General features: G+C 33.6%; 1 protein-coding gene across 1 annotated transcript; it reads left to right on the top strand.

The window, feature by feature from the left end:
* Nucleotides 1-1,808: 1,808 nt before the first annotated feature.
* LOC137833476 (transcription factor MYB64-like) lies at nt 1,809-4,226 on the top strand. The gene is made up of 3 exons (XM_068641823.1): nt 1,809-2,239; nt 2,353-2,479; nt 3,450-4,226. Exons 1-3 carry the CDS (start codon nt 1,809-1,811, stop codon nt 4,224-4,226), a joined length of 1,335 nt encoding a protein of 444 aa, XP_068497924.1.
* The last annotated feature ends 19,260 nt before the right edge of the window (nt 4,227-23,486 follow it).

Consider the following 23,486-nt stretch of genomic DNA (forward strand, 5'->3'; position numbering starts at 1 on the left):
CCAAAGTAAAAAATTAAATAAAATAAAAAAATAATTAAATGTGTGTTCTAAATTTAAGAATCAAAATCACATTTTAAAAAAAAACGTAGATAACAAATATAATTAAGTGTAATTTAAAAGAATGATAAGTGGAGGCATTATACAAAAGTTGTTTTATGAAGTTGAGAATTTGTGTGTTGTTATTTTTTTTAGGCAAATAAATAATATATTAATAAAGGACTAAATAAAGTACTCCAAAGAGATAATAAAGTTTAAATATATTACATGGAAAAAATCATGATACATATAGGTAAGAAGACTAAGAAGTGTCATTGAGGGAGGGGGCACACATTCATGGACTGAAGTGAGAACATCAGATCAGTTTTTTTTTATAAAAAAAATAAAAATAAAAATAATAATAATTTCATGGTGATCCAATCTTTATACAAACAATACTTCAAACTTTTTTTTCTCTCCCAAGAAACACTTATGGAACAGATAAGACCACAATACTATATCAAAAAGTCAGTCTGAGACAAGTCATCGAATCCAAACACCAATTAGAAAAATAAAACATCCTACACTGACTCCACTTAAGTTACATAAGTTCACATGCCAGAAAACCTTATGAAGAGAGATAGAACAAAATGAAAATGGCTTTCTGAAGTGCAACTGGAAGATAGTTCCTAAAGCCGTGATAACAAGATCATACAAAATAATAGCCAATAATTTAATCCAAGTGAAGCCAAAACTACAAAACTCATAGGGAGGAAGATTGTTGTTTGAATTGGGATGTAACTAACCTTGCTAGAATATTCCAAGTCTTTTTCTTTTCATGCAGTTCAGGTGTTGTCTGAAAAACAAATTTAGGTATTCAATGAAAGCTTCAACTAAAACTCACAATATGCTGAGAGCAGTAACCAAAGTTGAAGGAATAAGAAAAATAAATGCTACCTCTTCTGGAATATATCAGCTCTAATTTTTTTATTCATGATTATGACTATAAAATTATAGACTACCAAAATAATAATAATCATTCCCAATAAGAAAAATCAATATTAGGAATTATGATTAATTATCAAACAAAATGATGGTGACAACTGAACACCAAAATGTGAGCAAAAGGAAGACATTAATAGATGGGAAAAGAAGATAAATATTTGAAAATAAAATTTAGATAAAGGAAAGATAATTAATTGAGTATGTCTATATACATATTCACTAAAATTTACAAATAATTTAACTCAATCTAGTCTAAAGATATCACATTTGCAATGTGTGCACCCAAAATTCTTGCAATGTGCGCAAACCTTATTCTTAATTATTTTGAACTGGATATATTCAGGAAAGAAATTTGAACACAATTTTATAGCCTTTAATGAGTTTTAATATTAGTATATAATTAAATAATGACTTAAATTGATAATTAACGCTAATTATGTCATTATAGCCATCAATTAGCCCATTATGAATATTAAGTAAATTTTAATATCAATTACACCTACTAATAAAATATTCAACAACTTTTCATAAGCCAAATTTGTAGAAAATTCTAAAGTGAATCTAGAATTAAAACACATTATAAAAGTGAAATAATAGGTTAGGTTAATGCAGCAGATTCTTCCTTCCACTGGAAGTTGAGGAGTTACACCATCTCTCACTCCTATAGTTTTTTGATAAATAGTGCATAACCTTGGTTACTAATTCATGTGTCTAACAATAAGCATAGTTTATCCACCATTTTTTTCATCACAAGATCATCCCTTAAGACCTTATTATAAACAAAGTTCTTTCCCTTCTTTATCTCTTCTCTGCTAAGCATATCTTTCATGAAAAGTATAGGAGGAGGTGGTGCCATTATTCCAGTTAATGGATGTGGAAATATAAAGGTCTCTAACCCTTCCAAGTGTTCTGTTGGTCCTCCTTTGACAGCCATAGAAAGGTTTTTGTGGGCACAACAAAGTCATACTACTCAGCAACCGCCACAGAATGTTGTGAACAAAATCCATGCAAGTGCTTTGGATGGTTTTGGTGGCTCAACCTACAACATTGTGTGGAATAATGGTGCTAGGGAAGTGAACTTTGTTGAACAGCTTTTAGCAAATGAAGTGGCTTTGAATTGGACACAACAAGTCCCTCCACTGTGCTTGAAGGAAGATTTGCATGTGTCAGGGAAGAACCGAAAAAGGGTGGGACGCAGACCTAAGGAAGGGTCTTCTGTGCCTTTGATCAAAGGCCAGTGGACTGAAGAAGAAGACAGGTTGAGAAATTATGAGAATAAATCAACCCCGTTTATTACTGAATTTAACAAAAAAAAAATTGTATCTGCACTGAAGTTTGAGTTGATTTGTTGTTTGTTATTGTTGATAAAAGGAAACTGCTAAAGTTGGTGAAGCAACATGGTACAGGCAAATGGTCTCAGATAGCTGAAAAGTTGGATGGAAGGGCTGGGAAACAATGTCGAGAGAGATGGCATAATCATCTGCGACCTGATATTAAGGTCTGTCAATTGTGTTAATTTTGATTCTTTTTATAATTTTACCTTATTCAAATATGTACTTTAAGAAGGTTTTTTTAGGAATATATATATATATATATATATATATATAATCTGGTTTTTAGAAACATTACAATAGTCTGTTTAGCAAGAATCTTTACAAGATATTATGTTACCTTAGAATGTAGGAATATGTTGTCTTAAATTATGAAGTATCTAGATATAGATTCAGATCTTTCAAAGTTTATTTAGAATTTTCAGATGAATCACACTTCATATATTTCCTTTTCTATGTGCATATAAACATGGATAAAGATTAAAACTAGTTGGATTGTTAACTCCATAATTAGGTATTCGTGTATTCCTATTTCACATCATGTTTCTGACACAATTTCCTATTTCACGTCTGTTTTTTTTTTTTTTCTTTTTTTATAAAAAGTTGTGTGTATTGTTATTTAATTTAGATATGAAATGGTTAAGGCTAAACGTAGGCTCATTTAGCTTTAGCACTTTTAAACTGAAAACCCACTTGTTATATATTTTTAGATGTTAACTAAAAATAAATTAAAAACACTTATTTGTGTGTTTTTATAATTGTAACCATATATAAGCAATTTCTGTTTTTGTAAAAATTACTTATTTTGAACTTTTTTTTTCAAAATCACTTATTTTTTAAGCTTAAACAAACTTACCATACACTATAGTTTCAACATTTTTAAAGTAATGAACTTCTAAATCTAAAATATGATTAAAATAAAAAAAAATGATTTCGAATAGCTTGTTATAAAGTCAGTATTTATTCTTTAAAAATAAGTTTTCATGATAAGAAAAATAAATAAATTAACTTCCTTTTTTTCAAAATACTTGTTAGACAAATTTCTATATCAAAACTACCTCTTTCTTAGTCTAATAACAAACTACCCTTTGTCATAAAATCCTTAAACATCATTTTCTTGGGAATTGAATATTACAGAAAGATGCTTGGAGTGAGGAAGAAGAAAGGATATTAGTCCAATATCATGCCAAGCTTGGAAACCGCTGGGCAGAGATTGCAAAGCAAATGAAAGGAAGAACTGAAAATGCCATAAAAAACCATTGGAATGCCACCAAGAGGAGACAAAACTCAAGAAGAAAGAACAAAAGACCAGGAATCGCAAATGGAAAGCCATTGTCCTCTATTCTGCAGGACTACATCAAAAGTTTGGCTCTCACCAACACTTCAACTCCCTCTGTGGAACAAACATTAGCACCCCAACACTTGGCTGATATTGTTGTTACCAACGACAATTTCTCACTAATGTCGGAGTCCTATGATGATGAGATGTTCTTCATGCAACAACTTTTGGATCAGAATAATATCATTGTTGAATCTGTTAAGCAGACCAAGAATATCAATAACTCTTCTGCAGCCTTTGATGGTTATCATAAGCAAACTAGTAACAATAGTCAGTTTCTCACTGAAGTCACTCCATCAGGGTCTGTTCATTCCAACCTAACAAACTCACACATGTCCTTCGATGAGAGTCTTTTCCACTCTAAAAGGACTCCTACTGCTGTCAGCTTCCTTGATTTTGATGTCTGTCTCTCTCATTTACATAATGGAACTTCTGGTTCATCATTTTTCAACAATAATGGGATTCACAACCAGAACATGGAGTTGCATTTGGGGAAGCAAGATTGGTTACTTGGAAAGAGAGATTGGGATATAGGAGAGTCGGTTTCTTCTACTTGTCAGTTTTTGCACCAGTAAGAAGCTCTTAACTTAGGATGGTTTTTATGGCTTTTATATTTTGGTTGGTTGTGGAATAATAAACAATCTTGTTAATACATCACAGTGGGTTATGATCAATATTATAGTGGCATAAGATCTGCATTGTCTACTTTGGCTGTTTATCTGCAATGAACTCTAGAGACTACAAGATTAAAATTCCACAACATATATAGAAACAAATTCTACCATGTTAGGGTGTTGGATTTCTAAACCGTAACTTATTTTTGTTACCAAGATGTGTCCCTTTCCTCTTAGTGTGTGAAGATTGAAATTATTAGATTATCATGAACTCAATGTTTCATTCAACTCTTTTAAGCAAGTAGTATTTTTTTTAAAAAAAACTTATCATAAACTGATAACATATCTTATTTCTGTGCATTCAAAAATCTTAGATTTTATGAGATTTTGGGGTTTGGACGTAGGGCATGGGGTTTAGGATTTATGCAAATTTGTGTCTTTATATTAATTGATTATTAACACAAACTAATCAATTTAAAAAATATGTAAGAGTGATAGATGACATGGAATATTATTTATTAAATGACACATAAATATCTTTGATCTTATGAATTAAATTTTAATATATATATGTGTGTGTGTGATATAAACTGGTGAGAGCAAAAGAAACAATCTTTTGGAATATATGACATGTGAAAGATCTTTCTAAGAAAGTGTGAGATTTTATTTCAAGGAAGCTAAATAGACCGAGAAACAAATATGAATTTGTAAGGTTTTTGAACATGAAGAATGTTGAAAAACTACAAAGGGAATTCAACACAATAAGCATTGGTAGTATTAAGTTGTATGTCAATATATTGAGATTCGGGAGGAATGAAGTAAAACAAGATAGACAAGAACAGACTAACGTTGAATCATAATAAAGATAGACAAACAAGGTATACTAGAAAAAGAAAATCACTCAGCAACCTTATGTGCAAGTAATTAAGGATATAGTTATGAAAAGAAGTGTAAAGAAAGGATGGAATGAAATTGAGATGGAAGTAGATGAAACAAACACCGAAGTAGGAATTTAGAATTCATTTAGGAGGATCTGATTGTGGAAGGGGCGAGACTCTTAAGAACAAGATTTCTAGGGGATAATACGGTGCTAATTACAAGAAGATGACTAGAAACTCTCTTTTTTTGAATCAATAGGGTCTCGTAGTCAAATATAGAAAACTTAGGTAACAAGTTAGTATGGATAATAAGGTGTGGAAATGTTCTCATTATATCTATGGAATGAATAGTGTTTCATTAAAATGGTAGTCCCAATAGAAACGTTAGTGACAACCAAAAAAACTACACCATAGGACCATAGGAGAGGTTGGAATATGCGAGAATCAGAATAAGATTAACAATCGGTCACCAAGTGTGGAGAAGTAACGACATTAAGATCAATGAAATTGTGTCATTTTTTTTAGTTTGAAAAACAATAAATTAAATAGAAAGGGAACACAAAGGGGTGTTCCAACTCTTTTACAAAAAAGAAACCAAACAGCTTCTCTAAGAACCTACAACAAATGCAAACCTAGACAAGCGTTTGGAACAAATGTCTGACCTCTTTAACCAAGCAAATATCAACGATTCGCTACCATGTTATTACAACTAATTAGGAATTGGGCCCAGTCTGAGAAAGAAAAAGACACCCTTGGAACCTTGTTTTTTAACCAAGCACACAACTGCACTTGAACCAGTGAGAAGATTTTTCTTGCATCCACTTTTGCTTGATTAAACACTATCCCATTCCTGTGTTTCCAAATGCACCAAATGATTGAAACTCACGCTCCTTTCCACAACTTATTACCTTCTTTGTTGAACCAAGTACAATAAAATTGTTCGAAGTGTTCCTTCAAAGCAAAATGGTTTACAGAACTAACCCCTATCCATTTACTGCATAAATTCCAAACAACATTCGTAATCGGACAAGATATCAGGAGATGGGAAGTCGTTTCCTCCTCGCTCCCACATAAAACGCACAGAGAATCTACAAGATGAACTAACCTTCTAAGCAAGTTTTGCTTTGTAGCAATCCTGTCTTGCAATACCCTCCAAGCAAAGTATTGCGCCGAGGGTGGTATCAATAGACCCCACAAGACTCTATACATATCATTAAAAGCACCTGAGGTTGGATTAAAGAGGATTTCATAAGCAATTTTAACATAATACTTACAAGTTTGCGGGTCTCTCCATAGTCATTTGTCGTCCTTGCCTGACTTCAAGGTTTGACCTTCCAGCACAAACACGAATTCATCTACTTGAGGCTTCTCCCATTCAAACCATTCTCTTCTCCACTTGAGCTAGCTCCTAACTCCATATGTCACTATGCCATTTATCAAAGCAACACAGGGTGCTGTCAATAAAGAGGGAATTATTGAACAACCTTGGAAATCTGGTTTTCAGTTGACAATTATCCACCCAAACATCTTCCAACAGCTTGATTTTTTTCATCGGACCCTACTGCCCATTCCAAATTAGAATCAAACCAATTGATCTCCTGTCCATCCTGACAGGCCTTGTTTAGGTCACACCACCATCTAGATGCATGCCTTAATGTTCTAGATTCAGAAAGATTTCTCCATGAGCCATATTTAGATACTAGAATATCTTTCCATAAACCGTTGTTAGCAGACCCAGGTCTCCATTTACCAAGTAGAGCTTTGTTGAAGGAATATAATTTCACGATGCTTAACCTTCCCTCGACTTTAGGCTTGCATATATTATCCCATCTAATCCAAACAATTTCCTTCCCTCAAAATCTCACCTCACAAGAAATTGTGTTGAAGCTTTGTAATCCTTTTGCATATAGAGGATGAAGCTTTGAAGAACGAAAGATAATAAAGAGGAATAGCATTCAACACTAAACGAATCAAGCAAACGCGACCAGCGAAGGATAGATTTTTACCTTTCCAGGTTGATAGCCTCTTCTTAACCTTTGTAATCATCGGATCCCAAAAAGAAGCTTTAGAGGAAGTTCCCCCAATAGGCAAACCAAGATATACAAATGAGATATTCATAATACTGCAATTTAGTATCTTAGAGAACATTTCTATCCACTCCAATGTCGTCAATTTTGCTCTTGAAGAAGTTAATTTTAAGTCCAAAGCAAATTTAAAAAGCTCTTAGCATAACAACACGAATATTTTGGATATTAGAATCACACATAATCAAAGTGTCATCTGCGAACTGGAGAATGTTCACCTCCACTTTTTTGGCACCAACTTTCAGTCCAGAGAACAACTCCTTTCTAGTAGCTTGATTCACCAAACCTGAAAGACCTTGAGCCACAATTAGAAAAAGGAACAGTGCAATTGGGTCCCCTTGTCTGAGACCTCTAGTCGATTTGAATTTCTTAGATGGGCTTCCATTAACTAAGATGGAAATAGAAGAGGATTCCATACACTCTTTGATCCTGTGCACCCATTTACAGCAAAATCCCATCCTGGCCAGCACGTAGAACAAGAAATCCCAACTGACAGAGTCATATGCTTTTTCGAAGTCAATCTTTATAATCATCCCACTCTTCTTTTCCTCTTCAATTCATCCACTAACTCATTGACAACTAGAACACTGTTTTTTCTTTTTTAACAATAAAACAATATATACATATGAACCACTTAAGGGGTGATCCAACCCATATACAAGGAGAAAAAGAGTAGCCTAACAACATAAAACATTCCAAAAAATATAAACCCTAAACCCTAAACTAGAACACTGTATAACAAACCTCTTTGGGATAAAAAAAGCAGATTGCGAGGAGTCAATCACATTATCAAGAACTTTCTTGATTATGATAGACAAAATCTTGGAAATAGCCTTGTAGATGCTTCCAACCAAAGAGATGGGCTTATACTCATCCAGGGATTGAGGGTTGGAAGATTTAGGAATTAGAGAGATGAAGGAAGCATTACAACCTTTTGGAAAACGACCGTGGGTCTGGAAATCCTGTATTGCTTAGACGAAATCCTTTTTAATGATCTGTCGAGGTAAGTTCTATGCCAGTGATGGAATCTACGGAGAAGGTAAGTTCTAGGTCAGAAGGAGAGGACATGAATTAGAATAAGCATTACGACTCCAAGACGTGGAAGAGCTGGTCGTAGAATCGTTGGAGAACAAAGAAGATGGCAATATGCAACTGATGGGGAGGCTAAAAGGACTATTGAGTAGAAAACACTAAAAAAGAAACATATGTTGTAAGACTTTCCTTTTGTTTATTGTTTTGTCATGCATGTGTATATGTATTAGTAAGATAATTATAGAAAAATATGTAGACATCTGTATAAGGATTGAGACACCCCTAAAGTGTTTATTTTAAATCATTCTTTGCTTGTAAAAAAAAATAAAAATGAAGAGCAACATAAAGCATAAGGAAAGAACTAACATAAACAAAAGAAAAAAAATGTAATATGAAATCGAAGGTACAGTTCAAACCATGAAATTAAGTGTTTCAACACAAATCCAACAAAATAAGATTAGAGAGATGGACTTACTACTGCCAGTCACAACGGACTCGAGATGAGAAGGTTTGGGCTAACCAAGAAACCTAACAAAGAGGCTGATTCTCCCTGCACCCGATCATTTTGAACTGGCACCCAATTGTAAACAGGAAAAGACTAAACTGCCTTAATGAACTTGACATTAGGTTAGTAAGAGATTTGCACCCAATACATGCACCTAACGTTTTTCTCTTCTTCGTTTTTGCAGTGAACCTTATGACGCAACACTCATCTTCGTCCGTCACAGCCACCGCCGCAGGCAACATCGTCGTAGGAGCACCACCGTCATAGGCAGAGCAGGACCTCTGAGGCAGCGAAACCCAGGAACGAATTTTGGAGAAGGAAGCATCATCGGAGAAGACAAGGTAAGTGCTGTGAATCTATTTATTCGAAATTCATGTATGCCTGCGGATATATTCATTTGTAACTCATCTGTGTCTACCGGATATATTCATCCAGAATTCAACTTTGGATACCGGATATATTTATCCAGAATTGATGGTTTGAGCTATAGATATTTTCATCCGTAACACATTCCATGTCTTCCATATATTTTTATCCGTAGCACATTCCATACATTCTGGATATTATTTTCATACATAACACATTTTATGCTTTCGAGATATTTTCTATTAAGGAAATAATAATTATCAAATTATATGCAATTATTGTATGCAATATTTGACGATATTGTACCCAATTATATACAATTAATTTAATAATTATAGAATCTCATGATTAGTATCCTACCTAATTAGATTGTAATTTGGGGGAGAGAACTCCCTATATATTTCCTATACATGAGTGATGTAATATACACATAAGAGAATAAGAAACATCTCTTCTTCTTACCATTTTTTATCATTTTCTTATATGGTATCAGAGCACCGATCTTGGTGCCCTGACAGCCTCTCCATTTTTATCCCCTAAATAAAAAAATCATGTCTGGCAAAGAAGGCATCAGTAACGAGTCCGATAGAAACCTCGTACAACGCTTCAGTGCCGAGCAAATTCAGCAATTGGCAAGGGCTATTTACTCGCTCAACAATAACGGTAAAAGTGACACGTTTGTTAGCTCTGCAGGTCTGCTTGCCCATAACTCCTCTTCTAATTCTGCTTTTACGAAACCATGAATTTTGGATAGCGGAAACTCATCACATTGCATCTTATTCACAATTTTTCACACACACTTCATCATCATTTATTTCAAATGTTAATCTGCCCACAGGCTCAACTGCGCCCATCTCATCTACAAGCACAATTAAATTTAATGACAAAATCACTCTCAAAGATGTTCTTTGTGTTCCTTCTTTTAATTTAAATCTCATGTCCATTAGTAAGATAACCAGTTCACTAAATTGTTGTGTCGTTTTTACTCCACATGGTTGCGTTTTACAGGACTTGGCTACGGGGAGGATGATTGGCTCGGGTAAACAACACGCAGGCTTATACTACATGTCCCCTCTTCCAAACCAAGCTCACGCATCTCAAATATCGACCGATCCTGATTTATGGCACAAGCGTCTTGGACATCCTTCTCCGGCGTGTCTACGACTTGTATCTTCCTTAATACCTATCTCTATCAGTAAAAATCTCATTCCCATTCCTAATCATTGTAGTATTTGTCCCAAAGCTAAACAGACAAGGCTACCCTTTCCTTTAAGCACAATAAAATCTCATTCTCCATTTAATCTATTGCATTGTGCATTTGGGGTCCTCATAAAACCCCAACTCATTTTGGAAAACGTTTTTTTCTCACTATAGTCGATGACTATACTAGATGTACTTGACTATTTCTTATGAATCACAAATCTGAAACCCAACATCTCTTAGAGTCATTCATTACATTTGCACAATCAATTTCAGGCATCTATTAAAACCATTCGCGTTGACAACGGACTGGAATTTATTTCAATGTATGATTTTTTTCTCAAAAAAGGTATTGAATGTCAACGCACTTGCGTTTACACTCCTCAACAAAATGGATAGTAGAACGCAAACATAGACATGTTTTAAACACAGCACGAGCCCTCCTATTTCAGTCCAATTTACCATTAGAATTTTGGGGAGAATGTGTTTTAACCGCCACATATATCATTAATCGCTTGCCATCACCTTTACTAAAAAATAAATCACCTTTTGAGCTACTATATAATCAACCACCTTCACTTTCTCACCTAAAAACTTTTGGTTGCCTCTGTTACGCAACTGTTGTTTCACCTAAGCAAAAATTTGATCCGCGCGCCCGACAATGCATCTTCATTGGTTATCCTCACAGTCAAAAAGCATATAAATTATTTGATATAGATGCAGGCACTTTTTTTACAAGTCGGGATGTCATCTTCCATGAAAGTGTTTTCCCATTCTGCCAACAGTCACAGACACAATCCTCACCTCCATTACAAGGTATTTTGCCCACTATTGACATTGACTTACCCACTCCTGTCCAACATTCACTCGATCAACCTTCTTCTCTTACTCATCACAATGCACCTAAACCTCCATCAAACCAACCTTTTTCTCCTACTCGTCACAATACACCTGAACCTCCATCAAACCAACTCTCTTCTCCTACTCGTCACAATGCTCCTGAACCTTCATCAAACCAACCTTCTCTCCTACTTGTCATAATACACCTGAACCTCCAGTAGACCAACCTTCTTCTCCCATGCCAAGAAGTTTAGCACCCATTACCAAACCTTCTCCAACCGACCTTCCTGTTCGACGATCCAGTCGCACATCAACCCAACCTTCCTGGCTTCAAGACTACGTAACGGGATCCCAAGCCAATCATTCGACCATTGCCCAAGACCGACCAAATGGAACCAGGTATCCTATGCATCATTTTCTTTCTAATTCACGATTTTCTTCTACACATAGTGAATATCTTGCTAACATCACAGCCACCAAAGAACCTCACACTTATGCTCAAGCTATCCTTGATCCAAATTGGCAAAAAGCAATGGACGAAGAGCTTTCCGCCTTGCAACTAAATCAAACGTGGACCTTGACACCGTTACCCGCTGGGCAGAAACCCATCGGATGCAAATGGGTCTATAAAATAAAGTACAACTCAGATGGTAGCGTTGACAGATATAAGGCGCGCCTTGTCGCAAAGGGTATACTCAGATTGAAGGTGTCGACTATTCTGAAACTTTTTCACCAACAACAAAATTAACAACTTTGAGGTGTCTCCTCACCATTGCAGCAACCAGAAATTGGTTTACTCATCAACTAGATGTGCAAAATGCCTTCTTACATGGTACATTGCATGAAATTATTTACATGGACTTGCCACCTGGGCATCATCGACAGGGGGAGAATATTGTATGTCGACTCAACAAATCCCTTTATGGTCTCAAACAAGCATCTCGAACATGGTTTTCAACATTTTCTCATGTGATTAAATCTGTGGGATTTCAACAGTCCAAGACAGATTACTCTCTATTCACAAGACAGAATAAATCATCATTTACTGCCTTTTTGATTTATGTGGATGATAATCTTTTGACAGGAAATGATTTGACAGAAATTCAGCGTGTTAAAGATTGTTTATTACAATAATTTCGCATTAAAGATCTTGGAGACCTAAAATATTTTCTAGGGATTGAATTTTCCCGTTCCAAAGCTGGTATTTACATGTCCCAAAGAAAATATGCGCTTGATATTTTGCAGGATACGGGACTCACAGGTGCTCGTCCAGACAAATTTCCAATGGAACAATACCTAAAACTCACACCAGACGATGGAAAGTTATTAAAGGATCCAGTCAAATACAGGCGACTCGTGGGACGACTGATATACCTCACGGTTACTCGACCTGACATAGCATTTTCGGTTCGGACCCTAAGTCAATATACACAGGATCCACGGAAACCTCATTGGGATGCCGCAATTCGAGTCCTAAAGTACATCAAAGGATCACCAGGACAAGGATTGCTATTGCCATCCGAAAACAATCTGACATTGACAGCTTATTGCGACTCAGACTGGGGAGGTTGTCAGACAACTCGGAGATCAGTATCTGGATATTGCATTTTTCTTGGTTCCTCTATTATCTCATGGAAGTCAAAAAAGACAAACGTATAAGATCATCAGCGGAAACAGAATACCGCGCAATGGCCAATACTTGTTTGGAGATAGTTTGGTTGCGATATCTGTTGCAGGATTTAAAGGTGCCATGTAACTTGCCAACTCAACTTTTCTGTGACAATCAAGCGGCATTACATATAGCAGCAAACCCAGTATTTCATGAACGCACAAAACACATTGAGATAGACTGCCACATTGTGCGAGAAAAATTACAAGCTGGGATAATCAGTCCTTCATATGTACCGACACAGTATCAACTCGCAGATATTTTTACGAAGGCATTGGGCAAGGAACGATTTTTGACGCTACGACACAAGTTGGGGGTTCTTGATCTTCACCTACCAACTTGAGGGGAGTATTAAGGAAATAATAATTATCAAATTATATGCAATTATTGTATGCAATATTTGACGATATTGTACCCAATTATATACAATTAATTTATATATTTCCTATACATGAGTGATGTAATATACACGTAAGAGAATAAGAAACATCTCTTCTTCTTACCATTTTTTATCATTTTCTTATATTTTCATCCATAACACATACATTTTATGCTTTTTAGATATTTTCATCCATAACACATTCCATATCTTCCAGATAACACATTGTCTTCCAAATATTTTCATCCATAATACATTCACCATTCAATATTTTCAAAAGTAAAGAATATAAGAGCATAATAGTATTTTAAAAAGAATCGTCTTTGCAGGAAGTAATTGCCTAACAAAGATTTGACATGTGTGGGCCAAGACACCTTAATTCTCTCAAATCGCAGAAAGTGACATTATTATCACAAGTGGTGGTGGTGACGTAGAATGCCCTCTGGTTAAGGAAAAACACCTATAATCACTTTTATCATAAAATGTTTTTTACAAAACATTCTAAATATCAAAGGAAGTAAGTAAGCAAAATACATTTTCATTATTTATTTTTCATTACTTAATTCTAATTAACTACCAATTTTATAATATAAATAATTAATAATTAAAATTTTAATAGTTAATTAAATATTAATTTAAAAATTATTTATTAATAATATAAATTAATTTAGATATTAATAATTTTATAATATTTATTAAAATAATATTTAATTTAGTTAATATAATAATTAATAAAAAAATTTCTAAAATTGATTTATATTTAAAATATTTATAGTAATATAAGAAAAATACTACAAATATTTAAAAGAAGTTGAATATTCAATTTTGTATCTCTTCATATATATATATATATATATATATATATATATTTATTTAGAAAACAAAAATAATTAGTTTAATCACTATATTAATTAAACTATATACTAATTTAAAAATTATTCATATTTAAAAGTAATTTTTATTATTAATAAAAATTTATAAAATAGTTTTTAAATTGATATTTATAAAAATATAGATTTTAAAATTAATTTAGAATTTAAAATATTAGTTGTAGTTAAAAGTTAAAAATCAATTTAAAAACTATTTTATAATTTTTTATTAATAATAAAAACTATTTTAAATAGTAATAATTTTTTTAATTTATAAGATATTTTCTAATTTATTTCAATAGTAACTAATTATTTTATTCTTTAAAATGAATTTCTTATAATTAATATATATATATATATATATATATATATATATATATATATATATATATATTGGAGTAATAAGTCTATTAACTTAATAGAACATCCAAACTTTCGTAATTTATGTTGGATAGGATAAAGAAATGTTTCAGAGTTTATATGTGGAATTACAAAGTATAAGGTGTTGAAGAAACAATCAACTAATTTTAAGGATAAACAATTAAAATGGATCTATTGTCTATTTACTACAAATTTGTGGGTCTCAACTTGAGAATTTGTTTGATAGGTTGTAATTTTTTCTCTCATCCCATTAATATAAAACTTATCAATGTATCTTTTTTATTGTAACGCTATAAAATTAATTTATATTTTTTATTAGGTAATTTATAATATATTCTTGTGTTATAAAATTATGAATGTAATTTTAAATAACGTAATTTATAATATTTTTTCAAACCATAGAACTTAAAATATTTGGATTACATAATATAAATGATACTTTAGATATCAGAATTTGAAACTATATTTCAAATTACATATTATAAAATCTGAGATATAATTATAAATTATATAATTCTAAAATATAATTACAGTTAGCTTAATTTAAAAATAATTATCAAACATAATTTTGGATTACCTAGTCTCTAAACTATTATTAAGACAATTACAAGTTTATGGGGATAAAATCTAAAATCTATTAAGGCTTAAGTTGTTTTAAAACTTATTTTGAACAGAGATATTTTAATTAATATATGAGTGCAAGAATAAAATACTAAAATGGAAGAAGAAAATGAACTTAATTATTAGGCTGATTTGTATTTTTTTCTCAATTTTGAATTTATAAAAAAAATACATAAAATAGTATCAAGATATTAAATAAAACTTGATCTGAATAAAATAAATTGTTTTTGGCTCAAATTTTATTTGTCTGACTTGTACATAATTGTGCAAAAATTACATAATTATGTTGGGACAAAAATATAGTAAGTCACATCTATACTACTATATAATAATAATATTATTTTTAATTAAACAATTTTACTTTAATAATAAAAATTATTTATTTAATAAAATAAATAGTTAAATAATTTTTTATTTAAAAATATCTTTTATAAAACCAGTTATATAAATTTTTAATATTATTTTACAAATATATATATATATATATTAAACCATATTTTTATATTTTTAATTAATTATTCATAAATATAATAAAATTATAAAATTAATAAAATATGTGATTGCACATATGTGTATGAGTAGAAAATGCATAATAATATGATAAAAAAGAAAAATAGGTATCACACATTTATGTATTAAATAGTTACACCATCTAGTTTTTGGATAAATAATGCATAACCAATCAAGTCATTCCACTCAGCAACAGCCACAGAATTTTGCAAAAAAAAAAATCTATGCAAGTGCTTTGGATGGTTTTGGTGGCTAAACCTACAACATTGTGCGACACGTGCTTGAAGGAAGATTTGCATGTGTCAGGCAAATATCGAAAAGGAGTGGGACACAAACCTAAGAAAGGGTCTTCTGTGCCTTGGATCAAAGGCCAGTGGAATGAAGAAGAAGACAGGTTGAGAAATCATTAGAATAATAAACACCATCTGCTAAATTATTATTTTAAAGTATATATCTGCACTGAAGTTTTAGTTGATTTGTTGCTTGTTATTGTAGATAAAAGCAAACTGATAAAGTTAATTTTTTTTTTTATATCAGTGAAGAACAAATAACTGATAAGGTTGGTGAAACAACATGGTACAGCAAATGCTCTCAGATAGCTGAAAAGTTGGATGGAAGTGTAGGAAAACAGTGTCGAGAAAGATGGCATAATCATCTGCGTTCTCATATTGAAGTCTGTGAATTGCTCTCCTAATCAATGGTGTTAATTTTGAAGCTATTTCTTTTTATAAATTCCTTGTGAAGTAACATTGAAAACCTAGAACAAACCTCTAAATCTGAAAATAAATAACAGAATTCACTTTCTTAAGATTTTGAAGCAAGCAAGCCACCGATTAGTTAGAACCACTCGAGGATGAACAATCTCTACATATTATAGGTAAAACAATCAAATCAATCAAAGAATACAACCATATAACTAACTAAAAAGAGTTATATATCTAACCGTTTACCTCGAGATATAATGGTTAAACTCTTTTATAAAAAAATTGTATGAGGAGATGGTAAGAAGAGTGGAGATAATTTTATTTTGTGTGTAGAAAATATATACATGAAGACTTTTTCTCCAAATTACAAGTTAATTGTGTATGGAATTCTATCATTATCAAATTAATTACATATAATTGCATACAATAACGTACAATAATTGCATATAATTTGATAATCATTATTTTCTTATTACTTCCCTCAAGTTGGTAGGTGAAGATCATGAACCCCAACTTGCGTCGCAGCGTAAAAAAAAATGTTCCTTACTCATTGCCTTCATAAAAACATCTGCGAGCTGATCTTGTGTCGGTACATATGAATGACTGATTATCCGGCTTGTAATTTTTCTCGCACAATGTGGCGCCCAAAAGGAGCAATAAGCCCTTGGCCAAGATATTGCTCGCCAATAATATAACAAAATTATTGAGAAGAGATCTAGTTTTACTTTTATTTTTCATTAGGCATATCCAAGTATGTCTAGAGAAATCATCAATAGTAAAAAAATAGGTATGTCTGTGTATAGAAGTTATACCAAAAGAACCCCAAATATCTATGTGGACAAGATCAAACACATCAGAAGTAACAAATATACTATCAGGAAAACTAAGTCTATGTTGTTTGAAAAAATAACAGGAATCACATATATTTGTACTGTTGTACTGAATATCAGAATTGTATTTACAAATGCGGTCTAAACTTTTATTAGAAGGGTGGCCAAGTCTGAAATGCCAAATATCAAAATTCTGAGGTTTAAAATTGGTAACATTGTCGATATGATTCTTATGAGAATTGATAAAATCCATGTCAGCAACAATATGATATAAGTAACAGTTGAAAGGAATGTATTTCTGATGTGTATTACAAATGTGATTACAGTCTCTATTTATAGACTGTTTTACAATCTAATTAAGGAAGGAAATAATAGGTAATAAAAGACAATTATAATGGTTGTTTAAAGCTGTACAAATCAAATAAAATCAAATCACTGACAAATCTGTCCTAATAAATATAAAATTGAATCTGCACTTAATTACAGCATAATTCTCCTGATTATGCAACACTCCCCCTCAAGTTGGTGAATGTATATCTATCATTCCCAACTTGCAAGTAAGATCTTCGAATTTTTTTGTGGGAAGTCCTTTAGTAAACATATCTGCCAATTGTAGTCTTGACGGGATGTACTCAGTGGCTATAAGACCATCATCCAACTTCTCCTTAATAAAGTGTCGGTCTATCTCTACGTGCTTTGTTCGATCATGTTGAACTGGATTGTGTGCAATACTGATAGCGGACTTATTATCACACGCCAAGCCCATAGGAGCTTCATATTTTATTTTAAGGTCATCAAGTATGATCTTCACCATAATAGTTCACACACCCCTTGAGCCATGACTCTAAATTCTGCCTCTGCACTTGATCTTGCAACTACATTTTGCTTCTTGCTCCTCTATGTCACCATACTTCCACCCAAGAACATGCAGTAGCCTGTGGTGGATCTCCTATCAACAATCGATCCTGCATAGTCAGCATCAGTATATACTTTTATGGATAAGTTTTCCCCTTTTTTGAATAACAATCCTTTTCATGGAGAGGCTTTTAAGTACGGAAGAATTCTATCTACTTCCTGTGAGTGTCCTTCCCTTGGATCATGCGTAAATTGGCTAACCACACTAACTGCATAGGCTATGTCTGGCCTAGTGTGTGATAGATAAATGAGTTTCCCCACAAGTCTTTAATATTGTGTCTTCTCCACTTTTGGGTTTTCCTCTTCATTCCCAATCCTATGATTTTGCACTATTGGCACTCCAGTGGGCTTACAACCAACTTACCAGTCTCTTTGAGAAGATCAAGGATGTATTTCCTTTGAGAAATAAAGATGCCCTGTCTTGAGTAAGCAACCTCTATCCCAAGAAAGTACTTCAGCTTCCCAAGATCCTTCATCTCAAATTGAGCAGCTAGTCTCTCTTTCAAATTTTGTTTTTCAATCTCGTCATCACCTGTAATAATCATATCATCTACATAGACCAAAAGTAGAGTGAGTTTATCATTCTGAGAATGTTTTATAAACAAAGTATGGTCACCTTGGCTTTGTTGGTACCCCAAAGATACCATAGCTTGAGTAAACCTTCCAAACCAAGCACGAGGTGATTGTTTAAGACCATACAAGGCCTTCTTAAGTCTGCACACCTTATTTTCTTCATTAACATTACCATAACTCGGTGGAATCTCCATGTATACTTCTTCCTCCAAGCTTCCATGCAAGAAGGCATTCTTAACATCAAACTGGTGCATCTCCCAATCAAAGTGCGCTGCCAAGGAGAGAATAATTCTGACTGTATTCATTTTTGCTACTGGAGCAAAAGTTTCCTCATAATCGATTCCATAGGTTTGAGTGTACCCTTTTGCAACCAACCTTGCTTTATATCGATCCAACGTGCCATTAGACTGATACTTCACTGTGTATATCCACCGACAACGCACTGCCTTCTTATCCTTTGGTCTCTCTACAATCTCCCAAGTCTCATTCTTTTCTAATGCCTTCATTTCTTCATTCATGGCTCGAACCCAATTCTCATCCTTTAAGGCTTTTTGTACTGTTGTAGGGATTCTAATAGAATCAATAGCTGAAAGAAAACTCTGGTGCTGCATAGAAAGTTTTTCTATAGACACAAATTGAGATATAGGATATTTGGCACAAGATCTTTTTTCTTTTCTCAAGGCAATAGGTAAATCATCTAGGTTAGTTTTATTTAAAGTGTCCTCAAGAGTCTCATAGGTATGATTTCTTACCTTCGGTTCGGACAATTGAAATTGTTGTTCGATCAAGACGGGTTCTTGTTGCCTTCGTTGGTATTGTTTCCCAAAGTATTTGTCCTCATTATTCTTCTCTGGTAATGATGTTGGCATAGGGTCTTTGTCATTCTCCCTAAGAACGAAATTCTGCAACAAAGGAAAAGGTGGCAACTCAAGGTCCTCAGCTTCTTGAATACTCTCCCCCTGAAGCTGAGAACTAGGAAAGAAAGACTTTGTTTCATGGAATGTGACATCTTTGGAAATATAAACTTTACAACTTTGAGGATGATAACATTTGTACCCCTTTTTGTTAAGGGCATAACCAATGAAGACACATTTGATGGCACGAGGATCTAACTTACCTCGATACGGGCTATGAACATGGACAAAAGTTGGACAACCAAAGACACGACTCTGAAGACTAGTAAACGTGGGAATAAAAGGATAGAATGTGGTCATAAGCTGAATAGGAGTAACACCCTCTAGAACCCGAGAAGGTAATCTATTAATCAAATAAGTGGCAGTCAGGACGGCTTCTCCCAGTAAGATTTTGGAACAGACATTTGGAAAATTAAAGCTCTAGTTACCTCAAGGAGATGACGATTTTTTCTTTCAGCAACCCCATTTTGTTGAGGAGTGTCCACACAGGTTAATTCATGAACAACTCCATTTTCCATAAGAAACTTTGAAAGGTTCTGGTTGACATATTCTCGTCCATTATCAGAACGTAATCTCTTAATTGGACTTTCAAATTGTGTTTGAACCATTTTGTAAAAATTTACAAACAAGTGAAAAACTTCAGACTTATCTTTCATGAGGAATATCCAGGTAACGCGAGTACAATCATCAATAAATGAAACAAACCATTTTGCATCCGAGATATTAGGAACAGATGAAGGTCCCCATACATCAGAATGAATAAGATCAAAAGGTTTTGTACTTCTATTATTATTCGAAGGAAAATTTGTTCTATGGTGTTTAGCAAACTGACAAGCATCACAATGAAAAGACTCAACCGATAATTTTGTAAATAAAACAGGAAATAAGGATTTTAGGGTACTAAAAGGAGGATGTCCAAGACGTCTGTGTTGAAGCCATATCTGAGAAGATGACCAAGATTCAGTGCCTTGCTGAATACTAGAAGTGGGTGCCTGTAGTTTAGCACATTTTTTAGTTTCTTCCTGTTGTAAGTAATATAACCCGCCCTGCTCTTTAGCAAGTCCAATTGTCTTCCCCGTGGCAAGATCCTGGGGTTGCCTTCTAAGTGACTCAATTTCTTCCTTCCTTTGAGAGTAGCAAGAACCAACTGGGCCCATTGCAGGTAGTTGTTTCCATCGAGACGATAACTGCTTTGCAACATCGACAAATCATTGGAGCTAAGAGAGGTTGTGTTGTTAGTCGCCATTGGTAAGAGTTGACCGAGATACGACAAAACTGGTGGTGATTCTGTTTGAAAAAAAAATGCTGGAAAAAAATATTCCAGCAGCAGCGGTCAACGGCGGAGGTCGACAGCGAAGGTCGGCGTTAGCAGCAGTCAACGTCGGTCGGCAACGCAGGTCGGCAGCAGAGGTAGAGGTCGGCAACGACGGAGGTCGACAGCAAAGGTCGTCGTCGAAGGCGGCTACGGAGGTCGGCAGGTAGTCGACGGTTGGCAACGGTAGTATTTGCAGCAATGAAGGCTGCCAAAAAATTGCAGAAACAGAGTCTCCCAGATCAGGAGCTCTGATACCAAGTTGAAAGGAATAGAAAGAAATATATGGAATGTATTTCTGATGAGTATTACAAATGTGATTACAGTCTCTATTTATAGACTGTTTTACAATCTAATTAAGGAAGAAAATAATAGGTAATAAAAGACAATTATAATGGTTGTTTAAAGCTGTACAAATCAAATAAAATCAAATCACTAACAAATTTTTCCTAATAAATATAAAATAGAATTTGCACTTAATTACAACATAATTCTCCTTATTATGCAACAGTCACCAATGAGATCAGCTTGCCCAACCGTCCTCAATGTATGGGTATTCTGTATCTGACAATTTTGATGGGCAAAAAGGCATTGTAAACTAGAACAATAAATAAGCTTTTGAACAGAATAATTTTTAATATGAATTCAGAAATGTAAAGAACATGGTAAGCCATTTTGTTATCTGGACAGTACCTGCATAATTTGCAAAGACACATGTAACATTTGGTAAACTGATTTTTAAAGATTTGATTTTGTAAAAACTAATGAAAATATTTTCATGTATGTTACATGATCTGTCGCACCAGTATCAAGAATCCAATAAGAATTTTTACCTTTTTCATTCGATAGTGCAGTAGAGGGCTCACCAAGGGAGTTAATCTGTTGAATTTTGCCTTCTAAATTGTGTAAGATTTTCAGCAATTGTTGTATCTGATCTGAAGTTAACGAGTCAACAACTTGTTTATTTTCAACATGATTGAGTTGTCCCTCTTCCATAGGAGATTGAGATTGATTTTCTGATTCGATTTGATTAATATTGTTCTTGTATCTTTGCTTCATCCATGAAAGGAATCCATGCTTCGAGTAGCACACATTTGTCGTGTCCATGTGATTCATCTTGTGGCAATAACTACACTGCTTCCCTTGATTTGTTGATCTTCCCCTTCCTTGCATTTTCCAACTATTATTTTGGTAATTGTCAGTTACATTCTGAAACCTCCACTCTTGTGTGTTGCTATTGTTAATGAAACCCTTGGATTTTGCTGGATTATGACCATTGAGTTGTCGTTCTTGTTGTTGTACAAGAGAAAAAAACTCTATTGATGTTAGGCAAGGGTTCCATAAGTAATATTTTAGTTTTAACATTTGTATATACATCACCAAGCCCTTTCAAGAAACAAATCACATTATCAGAATCTCTGTAATCGGTAACCGTCAGTAACCGTCTTAATTACGTTGCATTTACATTGGACTTCGCAGGTGCAAGAAAGGATGAGTCTCAAGAATTCCAGTTCTTCCCATAGAACCTTTAAGATCAGTGAAATATTAAAAAACACTCCTTTCTCCTTATCCTAATGGAGTTAACCTACCTCTTGAAGAATATCAGATATACAAAAATAATCCCCTTTTGAAAACTTTTCCCTTAAATCGTCCCACAAAACCTGAACATTATCAATATATATGGTACTTTGCGCGATTTGAGCGTTGAGAGTGCAAGTAATCCACGAGATATCACCATCATGTTGTATCTTTCCCAAGCATCGTGGGTTGAATCTGTTCTTGCATGTTCTTTAAGGTCTCCATTGATGAATTTGATTTTATTCTTTTATAGCAAAGCACGTTTCATTCCACGACGACTCCACGTATGATAGTTAGTACCATCTAAAACAGGTGTAACAAGAACCATTGCGTATAATTTGATAGTCATTATTTCTTTAATATTGATGAGAATAAATCAATAAGAAAAGGAATCAATAAAATTAATTAGGACGATCTATAAATAAAAGCATGAGATGAGATGAAAACCGCAACTTACTGCTAATAAATCATCGAATCCTTCTAATACAGGAGGTTTAATATTTTCCTTATCAACTATAATCAATAAAAATAAAAAATCAAAGTTGTGTCATTGCATCCCAAGATTTGCTTGCGGATGGCTTGGAACTAGTGGTCGGGGTTGACGTCAATGAAGAGGGTGTTGTTGGAGGCGGTGACAGTGGGGGAGGTGGCGGGAGGGTTCGCTTCGATGTCGAGGCACGAGGGTTGGAGACACCGAAGGACGTGGTCAAAAGGGTTGTTCTCCATCACTATCACCACCACGATCAAATTTTCAGCACTCAACACTCAATTTACAATTCGAGAACGAAAAGAGAATTTGGAATCGAAAAATCTTAGCATGATTAGGAATTAGGGTTCATGTAGAGAATTTGTAAATGGAGAACAGGGAAGAGACTTTAAGGTTTGGAAAAATCTTTTCACTTTTGAATTTTCAAAACATGATTCAAAACATATTATGTCACTTAAAATTAGAAGGGACACAGAAATTAAGTTATTATGACCATTCTAGAAACAAAATGACATATTAAGTTACCATGTCATCTTTAATAAGTGATATAATAAATTTAATATTTATTACAAAA

The sequence above is a fragment of the Phaseolus vulgaris genome, chromosome 6 (genome assembly GCF_000499845.2).
Source record: "Phaseolus vulgaris cultivar G19833 chromosome 6, P. vulgaris v2.0, whole genome shotgun sequence".
In the NCBI taxonomy this organism is placed as follows: domain Eukaryota; kingdom Viridiplantae; phylum Streptophyta; class Magnoliopsida; order Fabales; family Fabaceae; genus Phaseolus; species Phaseolus vulgaris.